Here is a 22,234-nt window from a genome sequence, read left to right as displayed (position 1 = left end):
CTGTTGTCCTATTAAGCTTCCAAAGAAAAATGAGCTTTTCTCTGTATAGAACTCAGGTTGGATATTAGGAAACTTTCTTCTCAGGAAGAGTGGTGATACGTTGGCACAGGCTGCCCAGAGAGCTGGTGGAGTCACCATCCCTGGAGTTGTTCAAGGACCTATGGATGTGGCACTGAGTGATGTGGTTACTGGACATGGTGGGGATGGGTTGGTGGTTGGATCTTAGAGGTCTTTTTGAACCTTAATGATTCTATGAGTTTTTGATCTACAGAGGCTTCCTAGGAATATTTGCCAAGAGGAAACAGTAGAAGTTTAAAGCTCTTAAAAATAATCACAAACCTTGGTTTCGTCTGTCTGATGCTGGAAATGCAGAATTTCACAGACTAACTTGTCAGTCCTGGCTTTGTAAACTGGTCTGGTGACCTAAAACATGAAATTGGAGAGATAAAAATAATAATAAAAGGTTATTTCACACAATAATTTGGAAAAGGCACTTGGATGGAATGGAGCACCAAAGCCATGCGAAAGAGCTGTAAGAAAAGCAGTTCTACACTCTATTAGGAAACAAAGATGACAGTAAATGTGAAAAGTAAATACCCAAATTAATGTTTTTAGTTCTGGAATTGCTGAGCAAGAGCTTAAAATCAGATTTAATTTAGTTATAGAAGTAAGACATGCAGATGGAGCTGTTACTTGAGTGGTGCTATGTGCTGAGGAACAAGAAAAGAAGTTCCATGCATTTTACCTCCGTACTGAATTGTGTTTTCAAGTCTGTGTAATGCTTCTTGGTCAGTGGTCTCTGAGGAGCTACTGGCACAAGCACTTACACTACAAACCGTGTGGCAAAAGCTAGTTATGGCTTCATTGTGTTCGAAAGCGGAGTTAATCCTTGCAGCGTTTTCTGAATTGCGGCTGTTGAGAGTGGGCCTTCTACAATGCAGAACATTTTTGTTTAGGTAAATTTCAAATTGCAAAATTAAGAAAGGGGGTTATTTTTTGAAACGTGAGGAAAAAGATCATGAGCCGCTTACTCCAAATTAGAGTTTCTTTTGCTTTTTCTTCTTAACTTAATAATTAAAATGATGAAAAGAAAAGCAAGGCTCAGTGAGCCAAGAATGACAGGTTTAAAAGTGAAGGGTTGTGTGGGTTCTGGAGCAAATTTTTCACAGCGCTGTTCTTGGTAAAACTTGTGTCTGCGTACAGGACATCTAAAATGGGGAGAGGAAGAGACAAATATACAGAACTTGAGGGCAGAAAACGCAGAATACCTCAAATGAAAACAAAGGAGAACATGCAATTAAATACAAGCACAATATTCACAATACAATTCATTGCTATGTATCTGTATGAAATAATGTGATTCATAACAGAGGAAGGAAAATACTCTTAGATTCATGACAGTGAGTGTTATAAACAAAAAGCCAAGATTGGTATAAACAAAAGAACCAAGATTGGTTCTTGGTTCACTTAACAAAGGTCAAATAACATTCGTGTTGTGGTACCTTAGAAGTTCAGGTGTGTTTCAGAAAAATACTTGAACATCCCTCTGAGGCCTCTATTCTGTTTACTGGTGGCTTTAATCTGACTAGCAGGGTCTGAAGTAAGAGTTCCACTATAAAGAGCTTCCTTCGAGGCAAAGCAGAAGATTACTGTATTTTATGAGAACGGAGGGTTTCCAGTTGGTGGAAAAACTGGTGTGGTTCTGAGTACATTCACAAACAAATGCTCCCACATAGGTCAGAACTTACGATACGGACTGTATGAATGGGCAGAAGCTGTTAGTCTGAGACTAACTAGCATTAAGTTTGTATGTACTTTGCTATAATTTACACAATTTTTGTTTGTTACTTTTAGAACTTCTACTACTCTTACCACTGGTTTGGTCATTTCTGTACCTAGGCCTTTCTGAAGTGGGAAGCGATTATTTTCTGCAGTGGGTTGGTCTCGAAGCTCACTTTGCTATTGCAGTAGAGCTTTCAGAAAGACCCCATTACATCATAGGTTCCCAGCTGAAATACTGCTGCTGCACTATGGCCTGTCTTGCATGTCACTGTGCTGAATTCCCTTTTCTGTGACTCCTACAGCAGAAAATGAATTGTGGCAGTGTTAGTTGAAGTGTCTGAATATTGAATCCTTGGCTTATCTACACAGTTTATGCTGTTGAAAAGTACGTACTCAGCTCCATTTGTTCAGGGAATAGAATCAGGGGTCCATTAACAGAGTTCCAGTTAAGCATCATTTATTTACCTGCAGACAGCTCCTCTTCCAGGAACTAACTCACACTTCCCACCATTGTCACAAAGATGAGGTTCCATTTCGCACAGGCTCCGGCAGGGCAATCCGTCCTGGCTTGCATAACCGGGTTTACAAAGGCAGTCAGCCTCTTTTGTCCACTCATTCATTATGCATTTGGAAAATTCGTCACATGCCATGAATTTGCATGGGTCTGCCTGATCAGCTGTAAAGTATGGTAAATTATTAATGGGAGCATTGAGATGTCACCCTCCAAGTATTTGGCAAGCTGGGTAGCAGCCAGAGAAAACAATGCACGCTTGTGAATGTTAATGGGGTGTAGTATGGCATAAGAGGACAGATTTTTCTTCTCTGGGTGACACAGCAAGCATGCAAAGCTTATATTTAGTTGTACAGTTGTTTACTCCATCCTGTGATTTTACCTTTGCCTCACTGACAAGGCTTTTCATACTTGAATATTTTGATCCATTCTTGTTTTTTACTTTAAAGCGCTTGTTTGTACTCAAGGATGCTATGCTACTCTCTTATATATCTGTAAGAACTAATTTCTGCTGTAATCATCTGAAGCACGTACTTTAGGGCATAACTAGGGGAAGGAATCAGCTTAGTGAGTATTGCACAACACTATGAAGACTGCAAGCTAGAAATAACAGTACTGTCCACAGAAAATACATGCATTAGCATGAGGAAAACCTTGCTGTGTGTTTATTTTACTATACATATATATATTTAGTATTAATCAAGGATGCCTCTTTGAGATTAAACGAAAATGATTTTGCCAGTGTTGGCCCTTGGGCAGGCCCAGGTCAGAGGTAGTGCAAAGCCTTGACTTCAGCTGTCACACAAGTCTTTTTCTCCTTCCCCATTCTCTGCTTCTTCCTAGAAATGCATGAAGGACCCAAAAGGAGCTATTAAAGGCAGAGCTCAGCCCAGCTGAGTGCAGATGGAGATGTAAGGAGGAAGGCTGCAGCCCTCTTGTCTCTTGGAGGTGGTTTCATGCATGTCATAAGGTGAGGCCCATAAATAGAAGGCAGAAGATGAGAAGTAGTACATGGGATACAGACTCTATTTTTATCAGCACGCTGTTTCAATAAGATGTGTGGATCCCGTAAGGCAAGAAATAATGATCATGTGAATGGAAATGAGGGCAGATGGACAGGAAGGAGCAGGGCTACATAGCACAGCAGGTCCTGAGTGACCTGAACTCTCCAAAGGAGGTTAATGCACCTTGTCTTAGCTGTGGTGAAGAATTTGATTTAAGGACTGGTCTGCAGAAATCAAAAACACTCAAAGATCTGCTCCATCTCTGGAGGTGCTCAGGGCTGGCTTAGATGGGGCCCTGGGCACCTGAGCTGCTGGGGTCAGCTCTGCCCACTGCAGGGAGCTGGGACTGCGTGGGCCTTGAGGTCCCTTCCAACACAAGCCATTCTGTGATTCTGTGGTCAGCATGTGCTACAGTCCTGCAACACTAGGAAGCTGGAAGGTATCAGTGTTTCTTTGCAAAACAGGGTGAGTTAGGCATGAGCAGATTGCTATGTTTGGTGATGGTGTTTCATTTCCCTTAACAAAGTTTTGGGCTTTGTACCTGCCGTGCTCTTTAACATTCTCTGTTTTTTCACTTTGTTTAGCTGACAAAAACAAAATGAGCACAGATATTTTTAAAAGCCTGCTACATCATTCTTTATTATTATTTATGACCGATGTAGTTAGTCCTTTTACAGCTGTAAAAGCTGCTGAGTTCGGTTATGTGTTTTGGGCTGTCAGTTCCTGTCAGCGTTTCATTGTGATGTAACGCTGTTACCACTAGATGGCTCTTATTTTCACAATAAGTAGGAATTTGCTGGCATTACCTGAATTTACCGAACTTCTCGCCCTTCCACAAAATAAAAATACTGTGGGGCTATGAAACACCCATGTGGAAAGACACTGATTTTCTAAACGTGATTTATTCAATATTTATTACCAGAGCAGAGTACCTATGGTAGCCCAGAATTCAGTTTTTCTAGGACTCCTTTATCCCTCATTCAGTAAAACATCAGTTTATTGGAGCAACGTTTTGGAGTTCAGACCCTGTATTTTAGTTAACTTTCTTTGCCACGTGCATTTGATTCTCTTAGTGGCCACAAGGAGATATCTGAAATGCAGACAGGTTAGAAAGTGTCTGCATGAAAAGTAAGTTTACATTTTGTGCTCAAGTTGTCAGAATACCACCAAAAAGGTGCAACTCAGAAAACTCTAAACTTCCATGTTAGTAACAGCATATCAAGGCACCAATCTTTCTTCTGTTTAACAAATACTTCAGACTTAGAAGCGTATTTGTATAGAGATAACAAGATGGATGTAGATGACATCAAATTGGGTGGGAGCATTGATCTGCTTGAGGGAAAGGAAGGCTCTACAGGGGGTCCTGTAGAGGGTTGTTTGATGGGCTGAGTCCAGTCACAAGATATTCAACCAGGCCAAGTGCAGGTCTTGCTCCTGGGTCATAAGAATCCTATGCAGCTCTTCAGGCTTGGAGTAGAGTGGCTGGAAAGGTGCATGTAGGAAAAGGACCTGAGGGTTTTAGCTCACAGCTGACTGAACACAAGCCAGCAGCATGCCCAGCTGGCCAAGAAAGCTAATGGCATCCTGGCTTCTATCAGAAATAGTGTTGCAGTAGGAGCCGAGAGGTGATTGTCTTTCTGTACTTGGCACTTTGAGTGTTGTGTTCAGTGTTGACCCCCCACTACTAGAAGGATACTGAGTTGCTTGAACATCTGCAGAAAACAGCAAGGAAGCTGGTGAAGGTACTAGAAAGAAAGTTATGAGAAGCAGATGAGAGAACTGGAGCTGTTCTCGAGAAGCAGCAGCTCAGGGGAGACCTCATTGCTCCAACTACATGAAAAGAGACTGCAGCAAAGAGGGTGTCAGTCTCTTTTCTCAGGAGACAAGGAAATAGTCTCAAGTTTCACCAGGGGAGATTTAGATTGGATATGAAGAAAAATTCTTTCATGGAGTGGGTGGTCAACCACTGGAACACTCTGCCCAGGGAAACAGTGGAGTCCTCATCCCTCGAAGTATTTAAGACACATGTGCACATGGCACTAATGGACGTGATTTAGAGATGGGAACTTGGTAGGTCAGGTGGATGGCTGGACTTGATGATCTCGAAGGTCTTTTCCAACCTAAAGCATTTTATGACTATAGAAGGTTTTAAATCAGGAGCAGGATTCTGAAATCACAAATCCACGGAGAGCTATCTATTAGTAATATTTAGGACAGCGAGTATCTGTAGAATCCTAGTATTCCTAGAAATTTTCATTCTGTCCTGAAATCTATAGCCCTCTAAAGATAGATCTAATGATGTCCTAAGCAATGATTTTCTTACATTGCAAAAATCGTCAGAAATGATGTTTTACCTACTCAGATAAAAGATCTGGATGAGTCATTCCTGTGAACTGCACTCGAGCTGTTTTTTTATTCCTGTCTTCATTCAGCCATTGCTCTAATTTTTGTTTCCCTGTACTTGGCTCTTGATCTGAAAAGCAGTTGGTGTATGTGCAGAGACCAACATTCAGCATTTCACTACAGTATGGAAATGGATCTGCAGATAGCTGAATCTGCAAGATCTTTTTTTTGTATTACTTCTGATCACTCACTAGTAAGCTATTCATAACATAATTATTTCCAAAAATGTAATCCTTCTAAAGCTGTAAAATTTGGGAAAAAATACCTGCTAGATTTTGGTTTAGTATATATGTTATCTTACCTGGCTCAATATCCAGGGAGTAGCTGTCAATCTCCAAATTGAGGCGTTGGGCAGCAGCGTCACAGAAGTCTTCCAAAACACAATGTACTGCTTCTGTGATATTATATGGCACCGTTCTGGCAAATTTCATTTTACTGTTGACAATCACACTTCCATTCCTGAAGTTAAGTATTTCCAGTTGCTTAAAACCTGTGAGGTTGGACTGAAGGTATGGAAGTAGCTGCAAAACAAAAGAATGCTTTTATTTTACCTTACTGTCAATGTCTAGCTACTGTAATTTCTCTTCTAGTTGCTTTTAGTTATCAAGTACACGTTACACACTTTTTCTCTGATTTTAATATCATTGCTAAACTTCACCTCCAAATTAACTTTTTTATTTTTTGGCATTTTTGGAATTCTTGCGTCTTTCTTAATAATGTATTGAGTTGGACAGCAGCAATTTTCCCTGTAATGAAAAGCATGGCAGCTGGGGAAGGGAACTTATTCATCTAAAAGAAAAAATATCACCACACTCAAAAGCCAACTGTAATTATTTTCAAATGTTCAATCCGGGCAGGCTAGGACATAGCATAACAGGTGTGCTACTGAGCTGACCCATTGCCCTACTGTACCCATAAAGAAAATCCATATTTAATCACAAGCTTAGCCTCTGCTAAGCTATGATATCTTTTATAAGGCTATTTTTAAATTTGGCATAGAGACACAAGTCTTAGATGTATTCAGAATTGTTGATGTAATCTAAGATAAAGCCAAATAATGACATGCAAGGCGTATACCTGGAGTCTCTTGAACAAGTAAACACTTTAATAATTGAGTTCAATGAGTGCTTTTTCACACCCTGAGAACGTCCCTGGGTTATAAGTCCCTTAACAGTGCTGCTTATCAGACCGAATTGCAGCAGGGTCCGATGCTGTTAAAATACTGTGCTTTCCAGGGCTGACTGAGCCAACTGGCATAAGTCAGAAATTCCTTGCCAAAACCCCTTGGTACAGCTCTCACAGAAGCTAGTTACTGTTTTTCCTGAGTTATGGAGCAATAATTAATGTAATTTAGTGATGAGGAATGTGCGTTTGTTTTCAAACTGTGTCTGACTATTGCATGTGTTGTTCAAGTTGCTCTTCACCCACCAATTGCATGAACTGTTGTTCTAGTGCTTTGTATTCCTGCGAGCTCCGGTTGAAGAGATCATCGGAGAAGTGCATGTTGGTTACCCTCAGGCTGAAGAAAACCACGAGTTCTTTGCCTTTGGCTGCCGTTGTCATGGAGCTGGTGGTCACGTACTTCAGTGTGGGAGCCTGGGTGACTTCTGCAGGCTCAGTTGTCTGCACTGAGATGTAGCCACTGCCATGCTCTGCCTCATCCAGCACTGCCGTGCTCTTCACACCAGTGCTGTCCAACTCAGCAGTAATGTCCTGCACTCCTGTGCTGGCAAGGTCAGGAAGAGCGCTGGCAGCCACTGGCATCGAGGTGTCTGGTACTTCAGGGGACTGGTCAATGACAACAGAATGGCTGTGGAATGGGCTGGTCACTGTGGGCAGTAGAGTTTGGTCTGGTGGCAGTGCTCCTGTAAAAGTGACCTCTGGCTGTGTGGCAAACAGATCGCTTGAACTGATAAGGAAAGGCAACGTTTTGTATGTGCTGGTTGTAACCAAAATGTCATCACCTGATGATTCTAGTTCATCCATGATCTTCACTGCTGCAGAAAAACAGGGGAAAGACAAAGAGCTAGTTTAAAAAATGAGCGCAGCAAACCTCAAGCATGGAGCCAACATTGTCTTGTATTTCCATGGTAGCATTTTTAAAAGGAAAACTTAAAGCTAACTAAACATGAAAATGTTATTTTCATCAGCGAAGAAGAGCTACAGGAATGAAACACCTCATCTATTTGTGTGATGAGATTTCTGAAGGTGATGTGTTTAAGTAATAATTACACTCCATAAGTATTTCCTGAGCAATTCCTAAATGCAGTCTTGTTTTGAAGGCATATAATTGTGCTGTCAGTTCATATTGACAAAGAGTGGATTGCAGCTTCGAGTTGTCTGCTTGGATTGGTTCTATGCCAGAGTCATTCTGTTGCTTCCCTCTCTTCTAGAAGTTGAGGCTATTAGTTGCCAGTAATCATAAAACATTATTAAGCAAAATGGTGAAGCAATCTCCTTTGATTTACTTAGAGGACAACAGCAGCAGTGAAAACAGATTCCAGCCCTAAGAAATCAAAGCCACCATCTGACCCTGATGCTAAACTTTCATGAGGTTCCCACTAAGGCTTGGCATGGACCTAGGCTTTGTGATGGATGTACCTGAAATCCAAATCTGAAGTGTGATGAAACTCTGAAAGTGGATTTCAGCTACCTGCCTGCCATGATCTCACAGAAAATGATGGCCTCTATCCCACAGATGTCTACTCAGTAGTTATGTCCTTTTCCATCAATATACCTACGGGTGCTCCACATTCTGAACTGTAAGCAGCCCAGCAGGGCAATATCACTCATCAGTTGATAGGACAGTTTTCCTCCAATTAATGAATTATTCCATTTTCTACTTCCTCTCAGGGGCCAATGAAGTAACTGAACAATTGTTTGCACTGGGAATAACCCTCACTAAGAGAGGTGGCAACTATTCCATAAACGACACAGGAGTTGCCCACGGATGGTCTTTGTGTCCCTTTCTGCTTCTTTGCTTTCAAATGAATGAGGACTAACCTGCTGCTGTATTGCTGTTTTTAAGAAAAAATGTATATTTTCAACAAAGAAAACCTTAAGGCAAGATGGCTGCCTATTTTGTTTACACTACTATTTTGATGTGCTCTTTCTTTTCTCCCTGCAGACTTAGGCAGATTAATGCTTTGGCCAGTGTATTCTTTTTCTTTTTTTTCTATAGAGCCACTATTAAAACATTGCTTCCCTTTCATTGTTCTTTCCTTTATTGATATAACATACATTTTCGTACACAGGGTGAAGATAGCATGCTTTATTAGGAATGTATAGCCTCATTCTGCTAAGTTGGCCACATGACTGACTAGTGCTTAAATTATAGGAGTGGGTTGTGAAAGAGCCAGATTTAATTTTTGGTTCTGCTTTGGACTCTTTGGGAATCTTGAGAATACCATCTTGTTATGGCATTTATCGCACTTCTAGGGGGCATTTAAAAGTTAAGTGCATCCTCTAAGCCAGTCAGTCATCCTTTCTCTGTTTTAGACTGCAGAGAAACACTTATCTCAAATAAAGATAACCACTTATCTCAAATAAAGATAACCATCCAAGCATATGTTGGGTCTTTTGATAATCGGATGCCCAATTTTCCTCTTATGTGATTTTTGTTATCTAAATCAATTCTTTAAGCTTCTCTTAGCATTACTGAAGTTCACTGACATCTTGGAGTGTTTAGAGTGATGAGAACTAAGACAGTTTTTTTGGAAAGGGAAACAGTTCACATGGTGTTATAGTTTGACTCTCCCAGCAGACAAGCATAGTTCTGGCACTGGTGAATGTTCTGTGCATTTTACTATAGAACATCAAAATTGTGCTCAAATATCAACTGTTCCTTCTTTTAATTCTTCATTTTTATATCTGTTGTAAGTTTTTAATATATTTCTTGAATAGGAAATATATAGATTTCTACTTCTTTGTTTGTTTGTTTTTCTGCAGGAAAATGAACTCCTAGAGATAATTTCAGAAATAACCCAAATAGGCTGAGCCAGAAATTTTCAGATAAAACATTCTGGAAAGACCATTACAGCAGCTGTTTCCATTCATGCAGTCGCTATATCTGTAAGTAGTGCAAATGTTATTCCATTATAAAAAAATCTGTCTGATAGCACAATGTATTTTAAGGTTGTTTTTAACGAGTAATGAGTAATAATAGATGCTAATATAATAAAAGGGCAACAGCCCTCATCCTCGCAACCCTAGAGAGTATCCAAAAGAGAAGAGCAAAGTGTTGTACAGACCCAGGGTTCTGCATGGGTTCTGGATGGAGCATGAAGCATCAAACGCTACAGCACAGCTCAAGGCCCCAGTGCTTCATCAGGATCTTGAGACACTTTTTCCTTGTGTCCTTGTGTTTCTTGTGTAATCAAGGATACAGACAGATTAGGTAAACAAAAACAAAACAAGCATGGTGATATTTTCCATTTACAAAGCTCTTGCTACTACTTGTGATGCTGATAAGGAATGAGAATCCCTTATTAGTTAGGGGAAACCAGAAAGATTTCCTAGCGTTAGTGCTCGGGGTATTAATGCAGGATGATCTACTGATGGGATGAACCAGAGGCTCCACAGAGCAAGGAAAGCATGACTACATACACCTGAACATATGGCTGTGATGGAGTTGTTGGGTTACGTTTTAGGAAGATGTAACTGCAGGAGAAATAGGTACAGAAACAGCTGTGAAAGTGCAGCAAGTGTGAAGAAGTATAACCATACATATATTATAGATTTGGAATACATCTCTATATGAGTAGTTGTCTATACATGCACATAAGTGTGTGTGTGTGTGTGTATATATATATATATATATATATAAGCTATACATAGACTATATATATCTTCTGGCATTCTCTTATTACAAAGTAACTTAAGAGGCCTTGAGGGCACACCAAGTTGACCCCTGATGCACACATCACCATTCTCATACGCTGCCAGTTCTTGACTCCCAGTCACTTTCTCTCCAGCTGAGACAGTGATGGAGCACAGAGGTGATGGCAGTCCATTGCATTGTGATAGGAAATGGATTCACCTAAAATTCTGCTGAGCACTCACTGCAACACAGTTTCCTTCTTTTTTTGCACAGTGTGTCACGCTACTGCTTACACAAGAGACGTATTGTAAAATGATTTGCAACTGGTTTTGCCAAGCTCTTCCTTGGTCTGCATGAGATTGAGATGAGATCAGTCTTAGAGAGTTAAAAATATTCTTGATAAAGACAACCCAAACATTTGGAATCCAGAAGACTCCTTTGCATTTAAAATATTGCTTTTATATATATGCATATATACATATGCATTCACATTTTAAAATAGAACTGAAAGCACACTTAAACTACTTCTTCATAGAGCAGTTAGTGGTAACCCTTTATGCAGTTTGCCTTTTTAAGGTGGGATTATTACAACAGAAGGACAGAAAATGCACAGGCAGTTATTTTATGAGAAGTTTAAAAGCATGAATACTGAAGGTTCAGGTATTCTTAGTCTCAGCAGACTTCATTTTAGCACACAGTTCACTCTACAACTGTATCATTTTGGTATAAGAAACCCACAGAGAACGTGAAATAAGATGCTGAACTCAATCCCCCAGAGTAACCACACTGAAGGTTAAACAATGACATGGAATTAAATACTACCTTCAGTAATAAAAAACTCAACTCTAACTCTCAGCCACTACTTACATCCTGTGAAGTTGTTCAATGGAATCTGTAGGTGTTTTATGCATTATATGGGTAAGGCAGGGCCATTTTGTACTAAAGATAGTTTTATACCTAAAATTAAACTGCTATTGGCAAAGACATGTAAACAGTAAATGAAGAGGCAATTTCTTGGGTGCACTGCTTTACTAAATCTTTATAAGAGGAATTCTACATGGAGGCATTTTTTCCCAGCTGGAGGATTAAAATGCATAGGTTCAACTTACTTATCAAGAAAAAAAAATACGATTACCATTTCAACAACTTTGTCTAATTAGTTTGTTCTCTTATATATTTTAAGTGAGGAAGAGCCTCCAAATTGCCCATGAATAAGGAATTGCTGTTTGCAAAAGTTCAAATTGTAATTGAAAGGTTTTCTAGTGGCTTTGCATTAATAAGTATGCCCAGAAGGTTGTACGTCAGGAGAACCTGGCATTTCATTTCATTCATGAGCTTAATAAGCACTGACATTTCATATTGGAAATGGACACATTTTAAGCCCATTGACATGAGAGTATAACGCTTTATGTGGAGATATTTGTAACCAACTGAAGAAAATAACTAACAAAGGAAAAAGTATGCAGTTAAAACAATCCACAATCAGAGTAAAAAACCTCTATATGGACAGCTCTGCTGATGTACATATTAGGTGGAACGGTACAGCAAGAGCTGAATTCAAATTTACATGTTTTCTGCATATTGAAATGCCACAAATTCCCTGGATGCAGGAATGTTATATACAAATAAACAGGTAAAGTGCTGAATTTGAGTTCGAGGTCTTCCATTTTTAACTGAGGCTCAAATAAGATGAGGATTAAGAGAACAACAGGGGAAGAAGATCATTAACCTAATGGGTCACAGCAAATATCTCGCAGTACATAATTAATGACAAATGCTGCCTTTTTAATTTTTAGAGCTGTCATTCTGTCTGTATGAAGCCTCCAGAAGCCAGGTCTGGTGTTCAGTGAAAACAGAATTCCCTTTCCTCTGTCTTCAGTGAACCCCAGTTTCTTTTACAGCGAAGACATGCAAAAATTGCCCGAGGCTACTGTGGCTACCATTTCTTGTAAGCCATACTGTATTAAAATTCAGCAACATTTGCTAGCCTTTAAAAATAATAAAAATATATCTTAAGTAAACTAAAGACTAAACTAAACTGAGATGTCTTGTATGGTGTTTGCATTAATGAATTAAAGAGAGAAACAACTGAGAAGCAGTGAATTTGCAAACATGAATATGCTTTTACAAAGAAACAGAGTCAAATTTGAATAAAAAAAATTATGCTTAAAGCCATAGCTTCAGGTGGATTAACGGTTCTTATTCCAGTTGCTGATGGCTCTAAAGTTAAATTGGAAAAAATACGTTCTGAGTTTTAAATAAGAAAATGTTTGACAACAACCTAAAGCTTTAGAAACCAGGAATCGTATAGAAGTAGACATCTAAATGCCAGACATATTGCTCCATGCCACTGAAATGATTTTGGAGCTCCTTAAATTGAGATCTCAAAGCTGGGAATACTATTTTTTATTTATTTTACTTTAGAATGATTAGAAACTTATTCTGAAAAGTTATGCTACCTAGCCTTCAGAATTGGAAGTATCCTCCAAATTCTTCTTAAATTCCTGTTTCCCACTACTGTACAATAAAAAAAAAGTAGAAGAACAAATTTTGGTAGGTCATGGGACCATCAGACAAGTTTATTAGTTTGAAAAATGGTAAAAAGAGCACAGAAGGCGCATGATATATATTCAAGTAACGTTGACCCAAGGACCTAAAAACAGAGAAGAAAAACATAAAATCAGAAAGTTTAATCTGAGATTATCTTAAAATTTTATCATCAAATGAGTGCTTTTAGACTTGCAAAGAAAAATTAAAATGAATACAATTTTTTTTCATATTATGGTTTGAAAAACATAGAATTAATGGAATGAAGGTCACAGTGAGGACTATTTTATTCTTATGGTGCATCTTGGATATACACAATTTGATTTTATCATAGTTTTGCTATGGAAGAAGTAAGAGAGGGATGGAAGGTATCTAACTGAGAAGATACTGCTGGTTTTATTTTAAGTACGTGTTTCAATTTTAGTGACATGGATAATGATTTTGGACCAGATGCTTTAGGGATGACTGTGCCTGTTAAAAGATCACTATGGTTGGTGCAGCACAAAATAACCAGAGCACTGTTCTTTGGAAGTTTCAATGTCACAAACAATACCTAATTGTTACCAGTTGCTGTGGTATACCAACCTACACTCTCTAGGACTCTTCAGGATATATGTAGTACTCTGAGTATTTAACTTTCATAACTAAATTGTGAATATGAGATGAACAAATCTTAAGCCTGTCATATCTTAATATTGGCCTGCCGAAACTTTTGCGTTCAGCCTCATCTTCAATTTACAGATAACTTTTTTGCTATTGTATATATTGCTTGAGAGGATTATGCAGCTAGACCTACCTGTTCACTCTTCCAAGCATCAGGCTAAGGTAGCACCTTCACGAAAAAGCATTCTTGGCACATCTGAAGTTACAAGTGAAATGGCATCAAGAGAATCTGATAAGGAAGAATGTGGAAAAAAATCTGTCAGTTTAATGTCAAAGAAAACATGCAGGGAAAAACAGAAAAACATGCAAGGAAAAGAGTTCTTACCTTGTATGAACATCCATGTGAATTCCTGGCATAAAGTAGAGGTGAATTCCAGTACCCAAAACATCTGGAGATGTTCTTGCAAGAAGTAATGGTGTTTTCATTTCCATGACAATGTTGATTATGCCAAATAGAGAGCTGTGCTAACATAGATGGCCTACAGGCAGCTGGGAATGAACCATTCAGTGGCAGAAAGAATCCCCAAACATCCAGAAAACTGAGTTTTTCTAGAGATTGCTACAAAATAGTAGTGAGAGAGAAGGAATGTACGACTGAATTAACTGCTGGGCAGGAGGAGAAAACCATAGCCCTCACAACAGGGCTGTATAAAATATGAGAGCAATTACTAAAAGGAACACATCTCTTATCAGCTACACATGCAGATATGTCGCAACCATCAGTGTGCGTTTTTTTCCTCACAGGAAAAAAACTGTGATACACTCTGCAGACTCTTCTTCACTGAAAGTGTTTCTTGAGGGTGATCCAGGTTGATGAGATCAAGGTATAAGAATGACAAAAAAGCTGAAGTATTTTAGCACTAGTTTCATTTTCTCCAGGATTTCTGTAACAACATCTCTAGAAATAGTGCTTCCTCCACGATAGTCAGGACTTGTGGATTACCATTTACCTGGATTATATGAACTGTACATGGCTATTGTCAAAACAATTGCAATTTAAAATTCATACCATTTAGGAATAAAAGTGTTTTACTATTGTTATTGCAGACTTCATGAACACCTTTATCTGTTTTTACCTTTATTTGCATTGTTTTTCTACTGGAATTCTCTTAGATTTTTAAATAACAACATGTCTAACGCTCCTTTTTGAATAATCACATTGTGTTAGGTAGACTCATGAGAAGACTGGAAAGAAAGGGAGAAGAAATTTAACCATAAAGAAGAAGGAGAGATGAGTTGATTCCAGAGGAAGAATTCCAGGAGACATTGAACATGTATCTTAGTAGAAAAGAGCAGTTTTGTTTGCACTATTCATAAATAGATAATGAAAACCCAGATTTTCAAGGTGCAAGAGTGAAGGAAATCCTTTCTATAATTACTTAAAGTTTAAATCCCATAGCCAGGCAACTTTCCAGTAGGGACATTTGTATGAAGGGTTTTCTCTTAGTGTTACTAGGAAATCTCAAAACATAATTAGAAATTCAGATTTTAGGCTTACTTGAAATGTAGCTTTGCATCTTCCTAGATCTAGGCTGCTTCAAAGGTTGCAGTAATAACTATCCTATCTGATCAAAAAGTTTCTCTAAATCTCACTGGCGTGCCTTTTACTGTCTATGGACATCATCACCGCCTCAAATGAGTACAGTATCACCTAAAAGAAGCCTCACATCTGCTTCTAGATTATTCTTCCCACTGCCTGCCCACAACTGACTAATCCCATCCTTCACATCTTAAAAGCACCTCTCACTGATTTAACTCCTTCCTGCTTTTATTCTCCTTTCCCTAGATCTTGTATGGAGAACTTTATGTGTGTGGGCTTGCAGCTCTTTCTGCAAGCTATGAAATAATTTTTTTTATATTCCTTTGCACAAAGACTTCAGGTGGACACAATTAAAGTGGCTAGAGTGGATTTCAGCCATTCAGTGCCGAGGCCTCTGTAGTAGTGCATAGTCTTTAGTTATGCACAGGTGATAACTAGTGCAATTAAGTCCATCTGTGAAACATAAAGCTGATAGGGACGCAAAAAAGAATAACAGACTAAGCTATTATTGCAAGCCACCTCTTTTCTTCGTGATAAATGTGAGTAAATTTAGAGTTTTATTAAGTTCTAAATGTCTGTCATTTGTACTGTAGCCCAGGGAAGTGGGTGGGAACAAATGCAGTAGAATTGCAGACTGTCCAGCCTCATACAGAATGGTCTAAGTAGTTTTGCTCTTTCACACCAGCAGTAGTTAAAAGTTTAAAGGTTGATAAGAAATGCAACTCTCAAATGAAGTAGCCAGGCACAAAGTGGCAAAAAGTCTATACCTGCTAGTCATGAATTTTACTTGCAATATTACAGTTAATATCATCAGTACTACTGACTTTCATAAAAATTATATGATGAATTATATGATGGAGCTTCCTTATCTATTTTTCCTATAAAATAAGCAATAGCTAGGAAAATAAAAGAATAGAGAGGTTGCTGCATACGTACTGCCAAAAAGCTATAAAAAGAGAAAAAGTTTTAAAGAGTATGCACTTCTTAGTCTTTTAAGAACTCAGTAAATGTTCGTTGTCTCTCTTCTGTTAATGTTGTTTTGTGTACTAGAAGATTTTAAGCAAATATAATACAACTATGTGTCATTGCTAATGTGGCATCCCACCTTTTTGGAGAAAGATATTTTTTTTTCTCCTGCTAGTCATTTGCAGAAGTGATGATGAAGTTCCTATATGCCAATGTGTATTTTAGACAGAATTTGTGCTTAACAAGGAGGAGCAAGATGGTGGCCCTTCTCTTGGGGAAGCTTTTCTTTTTTTTTTTTTACAGCTCTATGCAGTTTATTCTGCTTTGCAGATCGATAGGCTCCAAACCAAATGCACAACAAATAATTTCTGAAAGTAGTGATTAAAAGGTTCATTCCAAAAGATCAAACCTGCACTCACAGGACTCACAGAAGTGTAAGATTTAAGTGAAAAATTAAATGCTGTGTGGGCACAGACAATAATGGCTTTAGGAGGAAGCTTTCCTCCTTTTCCTCTCTTCTTTTTTTTTCTTTTTTTCCTTCCCAATGAATTTAAAACTATATGAGAAAAGCTTGTAAACAAAATCTGGATCTCTTCTAATAGTGCATTTTCTATTTGCACTATACTTCCTAAAATTTCCTGATGTTTGCCTCATGGCACTGCTAGGGTTATCGCTAAACTATGCAGTGCAGCGTGTCTGAGGATGGTTTAGAAGCACAGCATCCAGCTTTGACCTGAAACCTTTATGAGAACCAAGTGAAGAGTTCTCCTGCACTGCCACCAGGGAACAGTCAAGCAAGATCTAACCTTGGGGCCAGAGGGAGGTTTGTCTCTTCCTCTCATCTAGTGAAAAGCGCTCAGGCAGTAACTAGAAAACATTGCAGTAAACAAGCTCTTCATAATTCTTGAAGGAAAATAAAAAACCTAGGATCCTCAACGTGTGCTGCTCTGCATTTCTGATAGGTGAAAAAGACCTAACTGCTTTTCTCCAGTCACTGGGAGATGCTACAAGCCTTTTCAGCTATTTAGCAAAATGTAGAACAGACATGCTTTATTGCACGTCCCTGATCCCATGAGTGAATAGAATGAAAGTTCATAGGTCTTCTCCCTGCAGCAGCATTGTAAGACTTGTGAGTACACACTGAAAATTGTTGCTTTTAACATTTTTCATCATAAACTTTCATTTCAGGAACATTTCACAGTTAATTCTTATAAGAAATGTTTTTCTACTCTTTAAGTCACTCTGCTAATGATGAAGTATTTGCTTTTCTTTCACTTCAAAAGTCTTTGTATACAGGCAAGTCTTTTACTCAGTGCTGTGATAAACCTGCACGTGCAGTGACGAAGAGTTGTGCTTGCTCGTGGCATGTGATAAGTCAGGTATGGGAAAAAACACAAAAGAATGCATCCATTGTTCTGTGTTTGTGAGAATATGCTTTTCCAGCAGAAGGTAATCCTGTGCATTTTGTCCAACAGAACTATAATGATTAAAAAGGTAACAGCAGCTAACTCCAGCTACCAGAGAAACTACCAGGTACAGTAACATGATTGTGCACAACACGGGGCTCTTCCCTGCCTCAAGTGGCAGCTTTTATATTCTTTATTCTTTAGATGCTCATCTAGGTACTTACTGCATCCAGAAAGTACAGTCCGACTGATATTACACTAAATGGCCATTCCATGCCTCTCATGTTTCTGCTGCACTGGCCCCAGTGAATGATGCTACCATCGTGCAGCTGGGTGTTTCTGGTCAGCGGTGCAATCACTGCCTCTTTGGCTTACAGGCTGATGCTGGCAGGAGGGAAGAAGGAGCCCCTTTGCAATTTCTGGGCATGCAGAATTGGTGAGAGCAGGTTTGGGAACAGGAGAGGGAGCAGACTGGTGAAGCTGGAGTGCAATGGCAGCAGTTGTAGCTCAGATTGCTTTGCCAGTAGAGGCTGCTGCTACACCACCATACCCTGAAGTGACTCTCTTGTTTTTCCATGCCATGATGGTGATGGAGACTTTGGGATTACTGATATTCTGTGGCTCTAGGGAAAATTCTAATATACCTGTGTCCTTGATCTGATCCTGGTGTCTTTGTCCTAACTTGTTTCATCTGCAGGGTCATAGGGAAACATGGCTAACATATATTTTTCATTTTAAGGGTTAGATTATGCAGACTTTTCTCCACCCAGATATAAGCATACATACATTTTTTGATTCATTATCTGTTTTTTCCTCATACCTCTGAGTGCCATTAAAAACCCTACTGAATAGAAAAGACTGTATAAATACATGGAAAATAGTAATTTTTAAGAAGTATTTTCTTCAGATCTGCAGAAATGTAGTCTTTTCTGATACACAGTACTCCTTGCTTGGAATATATTATTTCATTATATTCTTGTGGCTACCATCCAGATCTGCCTATAGAAGCCATAGTAATTTACCTACTGTGTTTTAAATGCTGTAATAGTTCTTTGTGTTAGCTGGGATTTAGTTTATTATTTTTTTTCCAATATGTCTTTTTGGTCTGTCAGTTTGAAATTCTACCACAATACAAATCCTGCCTTATTTCCTTATGCTTCAGCATTTGTGGTTAATTTTTTGCTTGTTTCTTTTTATTTCAGAAATGCAAAGTATGATTTTCTCTTTAATGGCACAGAAATATTTGTGTCACAACTGAAAGTGAAAAGTTAAAAGAATATTTCCTGTAGTTATATGTGACTGTATGACAACTGTATAACAACATTTCTCCTACTCCTTGTGGAAAGGTCTATTGCATCTTACCTTGTCCAGACAGACTGTCTCTATCAGCTTCCTTGAAAGGTGGTTCTGTTGCTCCAAGCAGTTCTTTCTTCATCTCAGCTTCAGTATGCTCATCTGTGGCCTGCAGGAAAGTAGGTAGGGTAAAACTACCTGTGGTGTAAACTGCCAGTGTGATAACCTGCTCTGTTGGAGACTCATTGTCATCGGTGATTAAGTCATTGCTCTCTGACTCATCTGCTGGAGGAGGCAGGTAGGAATCCTCTGGCTTTGGAGGACTGTCTGTGCTAACCAGAGCACTGAAAGGCACTGTGAATCTTTGGTAATCAGTAGTGATATCTTCTGTGTCTGGAGACTTGTCGTGAGGTGGTTCTCTGGAGGGTTTGGTAGGGAATGCAGGTTCAGATGTAATAAAATTACTATCAAAGTCTTCAGGTCCACCAATCTCTCTGCTTAGATCAGAGATTCCAGTTGTAAATTCATCAACAAAAAAGCCTCTGGTTTGGTCCACTGTTGCTGGGCTGGGATAAACCAGTGGGAATTCTGCGCTTATGGTGTCGTCCTAAGAAAGGATTTCAGAGGGAAGCAGATTTTAAAGGTGGTTTTCATTATTGTTTAACTTTCACTGCTAAAACAGCCAATAATCTTTAGTCATGAGAATCTAGTTCAGCATGAAGTCATGGGATACACCAAAGGTCTGACATGACATATGTATGTGATCCCAACCGCATTGCCTGGTATTTTAAATGCAGTCAAAGAAAGATGACCTTTTCTCCCCCTGTCAATTGTTCTCCTCTCATTGAGATGCACTACTGAACTGGTGAGCAGTTCTTTATTTTTAATTAAAACTGGAAAATGCAATCAAGTGGTAATACTCACCTGTGAATGAAACCATATCTCTTCTTGCACTATATCACCACAGCGCTCACTGTTATATCATATATAAAAGGCAGATATATATTTTTGCAAAAGACCATTTTACTGTATATTTACAAGCTCTTTCTTGGTGCTTAATGTCATTTCTTATGAAGAAAGAAATAGATAGGAGGGGTGGAATTAACTCACCAAGTCAGGGCCTGCCAGAGGAATAGTGACCATGCCTTGGATGTCATTATCAAAATCACTTGACGGTCGAATAGGTTCTGGGGAAAAAAAGAAAACAATATTTCAGCAATAGTACACTGAAAACTCTTCTAATACAGAGGAAAAATGTATTAAAACTATTATCCATTAAAAAGATGGTTTTTAAAAGTCCATGTTAAGAACAGAGGGGCATAAATTTCAAATTACACTGGTAATTACGAAGAAAGCAGGAGATTTATATACAGTATTTTGTATTCTTTGCTTAGTATGAATGGGATAGGGCTGCAGAGAACTGAACTGGGCATAGCTGGATGAGTGATTAAAATCAGCTGAACCACTCAGTTACGCTCACATGGGTTATGATGATTCATCACACTGTGCTGTTCATTAAGCCCAAATTGCTTTCATTTTTACCAGGAGTCCAAACCATTGCTACTCGGTGTTTTGGCTTTAGCACTGCTTTAACCCTCTCAGAGGAGGTCTTCAAGCACACACATGTGCATGTTGCTTTTCTAAAACTGTTTATTAAACGTAACTAGAGGGAAAAAGTTGATTAAAAATAGACACTACTTAAGTGTTCTATATCCGTGAAAATTTGGATTGGCATCTTTAATCTATATTAAAATATGATATTTTAATATTATAGAAAATATTAATTCATCTACATATATTTTTAGAGGGAAGAAAATTCTGCTGCCTGTAAATGAAACAGTATAGTTATGAAATGTTTGCTTTTTAATGTCATTTTGACAAGCATATGTATGAGGAATACTTTAATGTTATTTCCCTGATTTTAACTCGCCTCCCCAATGCTAGGGATTTTCTAGGTTTGAAAAAATTATTGATGGACTGTAAGGGGGTATTTATCAGCTGTAATACTATACTAGATGCAGCCCTTCAGCCAGGGCTATTCTCACCCATCTTTATTAGTACTCTAAATTTGTATTCCTCTTTCTTTAAATCTTAAATTTGTATTCATCTCTGCCCTTTAAGGTGCCTGTCCCTCTCTGTTTCTCCATCAGGAGGCTATGAGGCTTGCTTGCGATACAGGTCTAGCTGTTAGAATGCTAAATTTAGGTTAGACAAACGCCTTACTTTTTATCTTATTAAAGAAAGGTGTTTGTCCATACTGGGAATTCAGAACAATTTAGTGAATATTCAAGCTATTTTTATTTTTTCTTCTCTGGTTTGCCATAGTGTGCAAAATATCCAGATTTTATAAACAAATGGAAACAGACCTGCTAATGTGATTGGAAGTCTGACTATTTAAACACAAGGTGTATTTTGTTACAAACTTTGATCTGTGCATTCTTTAACTATTTTGCAGCACTTAGGAGATGTAGGTACATCAAATGAAAATGACCTTGAACAAAGCTAAGGACACTGTACTGAAACTGCATAAATTTGCAAGGGCAAGGTTCAGACTTGTGCCCAGTATTGGCCTGCCTACTGACCGTCAGTAAACCGAAGTGTCCCAAGGTCTACTGGTAGGGACCTGTCTTCATGGAGTGCTGAAGCAACCAGCTGCTGAAGATCCGTTACTGTGAGTTTGGTTGCTGATATTTCCCTCTCCTCCTTTGCAGAGAGTGGTGCTTTTTCATTTTCAACCTTATTTGATCCAATAGTTGAGATGTCATCTGCAGTGCTTTTGGTTTCTAAGCCATCTCTCTCAAAGTTTACCATGTATCGTGCTATAGTGCTACTTGACCTGCAAAGGGAAGATGCAAAAGTGTCCAGTGCAGCAAAATCAGTTACTGCCTGAAGAACAAAGAAGCAAACACAAAAATACGCAACCACAACATATTCTCTACTGCAAAATAACACTTAGAAAGCAAATACACTGCTTTCTAATGATTCTGTAATCTTCAAATTACTTTTACCATGCCTAAACCTTTTCTCCTTCTGTTCATACTTTTAAATTAAACTTCATATTTTGAATAAAATTATAAAAATATTCTAACATAATCCAGTTTAAGATGACTACTCAGAAACCTGTGGTGCTGGTAATATTGCTTGACACAGTTGATTTTTAATTTAAACAATCATAAACGCATGCTGGCGGTTACAAGAGGCAATATTCACCTACCAATCATACAGGAACATACCAAAAGGGATATGAAGTTCATAAAAATACAGATAAGAAAAAACCCTATCAGATCTGGGGCTTTTTTT

At 38.6% G+C, this 22,234-nt stretch overlaps 1 protein-coding gene and 1 long non-coding RNA gene across 2 annotated transcripts in view; one reads left to right on the top strand and one right to left on the bottom strand.

The window, feature by feature from the left end:
- Positions 1-339: 339 nt before the first annotated feature.
- IMPG1 (interphotoreceptor matrix proteoglycan 1) overlaps positions 340-22,234 on the bottom strand; it is a 22,752-nt gene continuing 857 nt past the window's right edge. The window contains exons 2-8 of the mRNA XM_019613159.2: positions 21,517-21,885; positions 20,045-20,121; positions 19,004-19,541; positions 7,129-7,697; positions 6,002-6,221; positions 2,248-2,458; positions 340-423 (exon numbers count right to left, since the gene is read on the bottom strand). Coding sequence (XP_019468704.2) covers positions 384-423; positions 2,248-2,458; positions 6,002-6,221; positions 7,129-7,697; positions 19,004-19,541; positions 20,045-20,121; positions 21,517-21,885 — 2,024 coding nt within the window. The 3' untranslated portion in view covers positions 340-383. The remainder of the gene's footprint in view (positions 424-2,247; positions 2,459-6,001; positions 6,222-7,128; positions 7,698-19,003; positions 19,542-20,044; positions 20,122-21,516; positions 21,886-22,234) is intronic.
- LOC109366225 lies at positions 15,752-18,751 on the top strand. The gene is made up of 4 exons (XR_002112408.1): positions 15,752-15,808; positions 17,519-17,614; positions 17,711-17,768; positions 18,019-18,751. It is a non-coding gene; the product is annotated as an uncharacterized LOC109366225 (long non-coding RNA).

Source organism: Meleagris gallopavo, chromosome 2 (assembly GCF_000146605.3).
Source record: "Meleagris gallopavo isolate NT-WF06-2002-E0010 breed Aviagen turkey brand Nicholas breeding stock chromosome 2, Turkey_5.1, whole genome shotgun sequence".
In the NCBI taxonomy this organism is placed as follows: domain Eukaryota; kingdom Metazoa; phylum Chordata; class Aves; order Galliformes; family Phasianidae; genus Meleagris; species Meleagris gallopavo.
Note: the sequence above shows the minus strand (reverse complement) of the source record. Positions and strands in the feature narration are given on the sequence as shown.